We start from the raw sequence: 8,995 nt of genomic DNA on the forward strand, positions 1-8,995 counted from the left end.
CCCCCGGCCCAAATCACAACAACTGGGCGCTTGGACTTGTGGTGGTGTTGAGGCAATGACTGAAGCCTATCCGCTTTTCTTTTTCCTTTTCCAGTTTGCCTCTGTGCTCTTGACCCGCGAAAATATATCGGATTACACAGCCGTGAGGAGAATAAAGCTAAATTGACGCCCACCTTTCAAACAGACTGAACAATGGCATTTCACAGCTGAAACCTGGACCGTTTTTCTAAGGACTCTTTTCACAAGTGAGCTTCATAAATAACCAGGACATTGAGGATTTAATTATGAAATCAGAACGCTTGATTCACAGCCCTCTTTTCAGAACCAAACACCTCTTCATTCTCAGACCCGACGTCTCAGGAAGCACAATCGCAAGCACTTACCTTGTTTACAGCGCAGCCTCCCTCCAGCTCTCCCTGGGCCGCAGAGTCCCCAGAGGACTCCAGCGCACCACAAGTGGCCCGCGCCTCTCCGTCGGGCGGCGCAGGCTTCTCTGGCTTTTCTGTTGAACGTTTTGCTTTGAGAAGGCTGTTGAGGCAATTTTCAGTCTCCTGCTTCGCAAGAGCAATGCTGGTTTCCAGATCTCTTTGTTTATGCTTAAGTGATGTTATATCATCTTTAATAATCTTCTGTCCCACTGAAGATGTGTTTGGCTTGATGGATTCTGCTAATGCTAAAATCTTCTTTAATGTGCTGTCTTGTAAACGGAGTCTATCCTCTAGTTCCTACGAGTGGAAAAAAGATAGTCACAGAAAGTATTCCCATTCGATTGTCAAAAGAGTTAATTGACCTTTGTAAATCACAGAGTATTCTGTTTCACAAGTGGAAACACATTAGAAGGCGTGATCAGTCTGTAACACAAAACTCCGGGCAAAATTTAAATCAATACAGCACTGTACATCAGATTCTCAAGCAGATTTCAGAAGAGACACAGGAAATATTCAGAGCGCGGTGGGAAATAGTCAACTGGTAGCTGTCGACCATCTTGCCCCAGGCGCAGCCTTTATAAATGCAAACACTCTTTATAAATAAGTACTTGCAGGCCTGCCAAATAGCTCAGCAGGCAGGCACGGGGCTCTTGGGGTTCAATCCCCAGTGCCGGCCCCACCTCCAGGGCAAGCTGAGATGGCAATTAAGACTGGGCAGGGTGGTGTGCACCTGTAATCCCAGCTCTTGGGAGGCTGTAAACAGGAGGATCACTAGGAGTCTGATCTATGCAGTGAGACCCTGTACACCCTGTCCTAAATAAAAATAAATAAATTTTAAAAAAAATACCCACACGCATACAAGTAACAAGCCCATACAAATCTAATGCTAACATTCAAACTTCAGAGCACAGGTTTGTGGACAATGAGAGAAATCAACCAGGTACACAACCCCAAACAGCAGGAATTCGATCACAGTGTCCTCAATGTATGCATCAGTAGGGCTAGTGTGAACACTCTAGACACAAAAGGAACTCGAGGGTGACAGCCCTGTCTCAACTGTTGAAATGGAGTAAGTCTGAGTTACTACATGGCCTCTATAAAATTTAATAGTCACTGACCTAAAGGGACATAAATACTCATGCATTCATTCAATCACTCATTCAACAGCCAAGGGCTGATAGGTTTTGGTGTCGTACAGTATAAATGAGTAAAACCGAACCCCTTTAAGCTCTATAGTCTAGTAATACAGAAATACACATTTATCAACAATCATAGTGAAGTATGAAAAGATTCACACTGATGAATAGGCACAGGTCATTGAAACATTTTAAGGGGGAATAAAGTAGCTCTCTTTTAGAAAGATCCAGAGCCATAATGAAAAATATGCAACAGAGAGAATGAAGATGCAGACAGGGAGTCTGTTCACAAACCCAATGCAGGGATGTAGGAGATGAGGGCTGGTCCTTAAGCAGTAACAATGGGCTGATGAGGGAGGGACATCATCATCTTATATCTGCCTACATTAGGGAGCTCAAGGAGGGACAGCAGATTTCTAAGCAGGAAGCTTGAAGAAAAAGATACTCATCACTTCAACATATAGGTATGAGCAGGGTGCTTGGTGGGAAATTGGGGGACAGAGAAAATGTGTTTTACTATTTATCCACAAAGAACTGCAAATCATTGTGACATTCAAGTAGCGATGTCACTGGAGAGAGAAAAGGCACTCACAGAGTGAGCCAGGGCTCAGGGGCAAGCAACTCGCTGTCATTTGCCCTGTGTGACCTTGGTGAGGGTTGTGACCTGCGACCCCCTTTCCAGCTACAGCAGAAGGCTGTGCCCTGACTTGTCAACAGGGGCTTGAGCTCCTCCAGGCACAGGCCAGGCCTCACACTTCTCCCAGCACTGGTGGTACCTACCCAGCACCCGGCACGTGAGGAGCCCTCCACATTGGCCCAATTACTGCTGCCAAGCAGGGTGGCGCCCTGTGGCAATCCACAGCTGCACTAGAGAAGCCCGCTGATGCTCATGTCCTGAACAGGGAACAGAAAGAAAGCCCAAGCCCACGCTGAGTCGTGGGGTCACCATCGAACTCTCCAGACAAGGAACCGGGACAGGAGGAGCAGAGAAAACGCTTTGCTCTGTCTCTGAACAGAGGACGCCACTCTGACCTGCCATGTTGACCATATGGACAGGATAACACAAGAAGGCCACGCTTGTCATCGTGCAGAAGGCAGTGTGAGGGGTTCAGAGACCCTACCTTCGGGAGAGCTTTCAGTTAGTCCCCCAGAGTGAGCACTAATATGGTAGAAATTAGACAGCATCTCCCCAGCCACAATGAAAAATGTTACACTGAACCATTTTTCCCAAGGCTGTTTAGGCCCCACACACCCTCTGGCCCCTTCTTATTCCCTGGAATTGACTTGTGTTAGCTGGAAGTGAGACATCCCAGCCTAAGGACCAATCACAGGGAGAATGTTCTCCAAGAAACACCCGCTGCGTCTAAGTTCTGCTCAACTCAAACTGCAGGCACAGCTGGGCACTAGAGAAAAACGTTCCCCTCCTTCATGAGCACTTAGCGCTTTAAGGATCGGAACCATCGGAACAGCACTCATGTTTCGGACCAAAGATAGTGATCGATCAAACTATAACGAACACTAATTTTTTTTTCAAGCTCTAGCTGGTATGTCTAGATATTATGTAATACCTGCAGTTTCTGCAGTCTGTCCTCAATGGCTGCTCGGTCCACAGGTGTTTCAGAAAAGCTGACCAAGTCCTTAGAGAAACTGTTCAAGGTGGTATTCAAGTCTGTGACGCAAACCTGGTAGGAGTGGTGATCCTGAACGTGGCCCTCCAGTGTCTGCACAGAATCCTGGAAATAAAACCATTGACAACTCACAAACTCATTGCTCTCTTGAATTTTCACATGCTCTTAAAATTCATAATTACACAACTCAAAGGCTCAATAAGCTGGGTGTAACAAATGTAATTGCGGCAGTCAGGAGGCTGAGGCAGGATTGTTGCAAGTTTGAGGGCAGCCTGGGCTACAAAAGTGAGCTCAAGGCTATCATGAACTGAATAGCGAGACCCTGTCTCAAAAAGACAAAAAGGGGTTGGAGAGATAGTTCAGTGGATTAAGCACCTGCCTGGCAAGCATAAGGTCCTGAGTTCAATCCTGGTTACCCCCCCCCAACAAAAAAAAGAGATAAAATGGGGGGGGGGTTTGCTCAATTTATAAGGTTTTATCTTGAAATAAGAGTATGTCCAAAGTTTATCCAGAATTCTTAACTGAAGAACTTAGTGTCTGAGATCTTTCACTGTAAAAAATGACTCCTTAACTGTTCCTCCCACGCATGTACCTTCATTTCCTTCCTAAAGAAAATGTATTTGTCAAGAGTTTTCAAAATGAAGTGAAATGATTACAAATTACACCGTCAGATCACAAACATCTGTCATAAATCAGGCCCCTTAATTACCTGTTGCTTTAAAATCAAGAATTCACCCTTAGAAATAAGACTGGAGCAGCCAGGGAGATGGCTCAGTAGAATAAGCGCTTGCCTGACAAGCACAAGGGCCTGAGTTCTATCCCCAGTTCCGCCCCCCCCCAAAAAAAAAAAAAAAAAAAAAAAAAAAAAAAAAAAGAAAGAAAGAAAGAAATGAGACGGGATGAGATCAACCTAACCCCAGCTCCCCTTCCTAGGACCTGAGCCCAAATGTTGTGTGTTAGGAAAGACGCAAGCCTAACTCAAGAGCAAAACTACCTTTAGGTTCCTGAGCTGGGATAAGAAAATAAGACAACCAAACAGCACACAGCCATGTGAATGCATCTTTACCCTTGCTCAACACTCAGTACCTACATGTGCAGGGCTTTTTACCCTGGTGGTCTTTGTCCCAAAACTGGCTTCCAATGTGAAAATCATCCTAAATACTCCTAATAAAAGAATTTACCTTCTCCTCACAAGCTTTTGTCTCCGCTCTCTCACTGCAGCCCACGTGGAAAGATTCATGGGAGGGGCACCGAGTAGAAGATAAGGAAAACATCATACAGTGGGCAGGGGGTGGATGGATGGACAGACAGACATCACCAATACGGTCAGCGTATACAGATGCCTTAAGAATCGTGACCCATCCAGTCCTGAAGAAGGAACTTTAATGGAAGGAAACGAGGCCATCATGAAATACCACACTTGGACTCCTCCAGCAACACTGACTGCAGGGGTCTGCATTTTCATGTAAAAATGATGGATTTTGAAAGCTTTTGGCTGATCCATTGAGCAACAGCCAAGAAGGGGTTTTATAGACACATCTGGCATAGTAACAGTAGTAATCATTTAAAACAGAGCTTGTAGGCCGAGGAGACAGCTCAGCGGTCTAAGCACCTTCCTGGCAAGCACTAGGACCCGGATTTGATGCCTGGTACTGCATGCTGTGCCAGCCCCAGATCCCCAGGCGCACCACACCAGTCACCAAAATCAGGCATGGTGGTACACACTCGTAATCCCATTGCTGGGGAGGCTGAGACAGGAGGATCACTATGAGTCTGAGATGCATAGCAAGACCCTGTACCAAATAAATAAATATGAAAAATAAAATATTTAAAAGATACAAAAAGTAAAACAGCTTGTCCACTTCACCTGCAGTTGCTGAAGCAGACTTTCATGAAGATCTTTAATTTCCAGCCATGGCTCTTCGCTAAAGCTGGGATTCTTTGTGCATTCCAACAGGTAGTTTCCTTGCGCTTTTAACTCCTTTAGCAAGGACGTTAAATCTTGGGCTTTCTGGAGGAATTTCTTATAAATTTTTAGCTGGGCTTTCTTCTCCTGCAGGCCGTGCTGCAGGGCGAAGCCGGCCTCCTGCTTCTTCTTGAGCTCGATGAGCATTAACCTCAGGTCCTCTTTACTCTGCAGGTATTTCTCTCCTTCTTGCACAAGCTTCTCTTGGTGGCTGAATTTCACCAAATAGTTTATAAATGAGATTTCAGCAAAGTAGAGGACACTTTGCATATCGTAATGCAGCACACAACATAATAAACAGCATTAAAATCATACTAATATACATTTTCCCTAGAGAGCCTTGTGGCACCGTAAGATTTTAGCAGGACCACACTTAGCTCAGAAATCAAGATAGAATCCGAGTATTACTACCACATAATACTTTGTTATATAGTCTGACCAAAGAATGCTCAGTAATTTAATTTCAAAGAAGTCCTAATAGTTTTAAAAATCTTTAAATACAAAAGCTTATAGCTTTACTTTTTCAAAAATAAGCATTCTATATATTAAGTAATTGACTTAGGCTTTAAATCATTTAAATTTGTTGTGATCTTCTTATCTCCTTAGAAAAACATAAGAGTTCCATTTCAAAGCAAAGTGTACTACTTAATAAACCCGGTTGTAGGATTTGGCCAGCACTTGTCCATGTTTACCCATTTAATAATTCCTTAGGAAAAATGTCAGGAAGCATTCAGGGTTCTAGGGTGATACCGTGCAGATGCTGGGGTTGCTGGGGAGGAAGGGACTTGGGTACAGAAGCAGGGGGTGCCGGTAGGGGGAGACTCAGTGTGTCCCCAAGAAGCCACAGCGTCACAGTGGAGCCCCTACATGATGTGAAGGCCTAGTGCCCTGTGGACGCCCCAACTCCCAGATTTCCCTCCGACAAGAACTTTATCTAAACCCAGGCAGCAGCCAAAACACACTTGTTATAGCTTTGCCGGGTAACAAGGAGGAGCAAGTGTTGGGCAAGCCACCCTTTACCTCAGGTATGTGCTGGCCAAGTGCAGCGTGCTGTCCCACTGCCCTCGGATGTCGGCCACCATCTCCTGACCCTGCACTGCCGCCTCACAGCCCTGGGCCTGTCTCACGATGGCCTGTATTCTGGCGTCCCCTTCGGGCTTGAGTAAAATGATTTCCTAAAATGAAAAAGATCTTATCATCCCATTTGTTTCGCTTAGGGTATATTACATACGGCATCTTTTCATTTTTAGCCTTTATATTGACATTCATACTGCAGAGTACATGTCAAAAGAACCCTTTCTTCCACAGGGCCCAAAGACAAGGATCTGCCCCTTGATATTACATGGGGCTGATTCACAACAGATGCTGGTCAGTGTAAGTCGCCTGTACTCCTGCTTGCTTTTTTTTTTGTGGAACCAGGGATTGAACTCAGGCCCTTGTGCTTGCCAGGCAAGCACTTATTCTACTGAGCCATTTCCCTGGCCCTTGCTTTTGTTTTTGATTCAACAATCTTCCTGTTTAGTCTAGGTTGGCCCAAACCCAAGGGCCTCAGACTCATAAGTGTGAATTATTACAGGTATATGCTGCTGCATCTGACTTTCTGCTTGCCTTTTGATTTCCAATCACCCTCTTGTTTTCACATGCCAAAAACACCAGTCAAATCCTCCTTACTATGTACTTCTGTCTAAAAGTAGCATTGTACACAAGACATTTTTGTAGATGCAAGAACAGATGATGGCTTCCTGTAGGAAAACAGCATTCTTTATATAACTTGTCTATCATCCATGACAATTAATTCTTGTTTTCTGTTTTTCTTTTTCTCTTTTGTGTTTCAATTAAGTTCTTCCTGTGCTAGGAAAACAACTCAAGGTTTACTTTCTCTCTGGAAATGTTTATAGACATAATCTCAAAGGAGCCTGATAAATTGAGTTATCAGCTAGAATCAATGCTTCTAGCTCACTCTCCTTGATCTTCCCTTCAGTAATGCTTTACTTGTGATTTCCATAGGCCCATGTGCATCTATCCCCTGTATTTATCACTGGCAATGTTCAGCAATCCTCCACTTGGACAGATGAGGGAACCTGGGAGCAGGAGTTTCATACTGGACTCCAAAGGTTCTTTTCTGTTCTTGATCAAGATATTGCCTATGTCCCTAGCAAGTCCCCACCCACTATGGCTCCAACTCAGTCTGTATTTCCATCTTTCTGCCTGCAGTGAACATAGACAATAACTGAGTTCTGCCCTCTCAAAGAGAAGACAAACTCTTTGGTGTGCATTGAAATAATTTTAGACCTATCACAAGCCCTCTCTTTTGTGAGTTTCATGATCTGAATTTCTTTAGCTATTCCTCAGCAATCCTATTTTCCATTAAGAAATAAATCTTTGCAGCTTTGTGGTAAATCTTTTCAAAATGAGAGTTCACTCTGACCTCTCAAATTTACTTTCTGGTTATACCTTTATTTTTTGGATTCTTTCTTCAAGTGGCATTTTGCCTTCGGAGGAATTCAAAGCCATAAGCGACTCTTTAATCTCCTTTATCCAATGAATTACATCACGTGCAAGATCGTGAAAGCTCTGGCCCTCCACAGACGCTAACTTATGCTCTTCCTCAATTCCACTGCACTGTGCCAGTAATGTCCGGTATCTGTCCATCAAATGGGTTGACTCCATGATTGCTGCTTCCTCCTCAGTAAGTCCATGTTCCTTCATAAAGTTGCTCAAGTGGGCCACGGATTCAAACTGCTCCCTGTAAAGCCCAAAAAGCCACTGAAAACAAGTTTACAAGAGCCACACTGAGACCTAATGAAAGTAATCACATTCCTAAGGAATAGCTCCTCTCCCACAAGAGCACGCTACCTCTCTCTAGCTAGAGCCTGGCAAAACAGCTCAGCTTTCTCTCCTGAGTGTTCGGTTTCTTTCCATTTCTCTTCTTGATTAATCAACCACTCGCTCAGGTTTCTGCAGTCATCCTCCAGTCTAAAAGAATGGTACACAGCTTATTAGCACCTTTATTGTGAAGAGATCAACGCATGACCCATGGGAATCGACCAGACTGGTATCAACAGTATTTTTTTTTTTTTTAAATTAACTTGTAACATAGAAAAATCTGAATAATAACTGTTCCTATTATGGTAGAATTTATTAGCACAACAAATGATATAAATATAGCATAAAAAATAGTATTCTTTGGCACACCCCTTAAATCTCTGCCACATTAGGTCACATTTCACTGAATTTTTTTTATATTCCTAGCATTAAGCCAGGATTAAAAGTACCGTCAGAATCTGGGCATGGTGGTGCCCACCTATAACGCCAGCAAAATTGAGGCAGGTGGACTGATGCAAATTCAAGGGCAGATTCGGCTACAAAGTGAGGTCAAGGCCAACCTGAACTACACAGTGAAATCCTCTCTTCAAAAAGAACCCCCTCCCTAAAAAAAGTACTGTTAGGCTGAGTATGGTGGCGCACACCTGTAATCCCAGCACTTGAGAGAGGCTGAAGTAGAATTACTGCAAGTTCAAGGCCAGCCTGGACCACATATTAAGTCTCAAAAAACAAAACAAAACAGACCAACAAAACTGGCCAGCCAGAAAGCTCAGCAGACTAAAGCATCTGCTTAGGCAGAGCGCAGCTACTGGGGTTCGATACTTGGCCTGCTGTACCAACCCTAACCCAGGGGCATGCTGAGACAGCACTTGAGATTAGGCATGGTGGCATGCAGTGGCATGTGCCTATAATCCCAGCAGTTGGGAGGCTGAAAACAGGAGAATCACTAAGAGTGCAATCTATGTAGTAAAACTCTGTAGACCCTGTACCAAATACCAAAAAAAATATATA

At 44.1% G+C, this 8,995-nt stretch overlaps 1 protein-coding gene across 1 annotated transcript in view; it reads right to left on the reverse strand.

The window, feature by feature from the left end:
* Syne2 (spectrin repeat containing nuclear envelope protein 2) overlaps positions 1 to 8,995 on the reverse strand; it is a 225,010-nt gene that overhangs the window by 160,234 nt on the left and 55,781 nt on the right. The window contains exons 23-28 of the mRNA XM_023702960.1: positions 8,015 to 8,134; positions 7,613 to 7,904; positions 6,179 to 6,333; positions 5,060 to 5,369; positions 3,133 to 3,297; positions 384 to 725 (exon numbers count right to left, since the gene is read on the reverse strand). Of these exons, the coding sequence (XP_023558728.1) occupies positions 384 to 725; positions 3,133 to 3,297; positions 5,060 to 5,369; positions 6,179 to 6,333; positions 7,613 to 7,904; positions 8,015 to 8,134 (1,384 nt within the window). The remainder of the gene's footprint in view (positions 1 to 383; positions 726 to 3,132; positions 3,298 to 5,059; positions 5,370 to 6,178; positions 6,334 to 7,612; positions 7,905 to 8,014; positions 8,135 to 8,995) is intronic.

This window comes from Octodon degus, unplaced genomic scaffold (genome assembly GCF_000260255.1).
Source record: "Octodon degus isolate 3935 unplaced genomic scaffold, OctDeg1.0 scaffold00007, whole genome shotgun sequence".
Lineage (NCBI taxonomy): Eukaryota > Metazoa > Chordata > Mammalia > Rodentia > Octodontidae > Octodon > Octodon degus.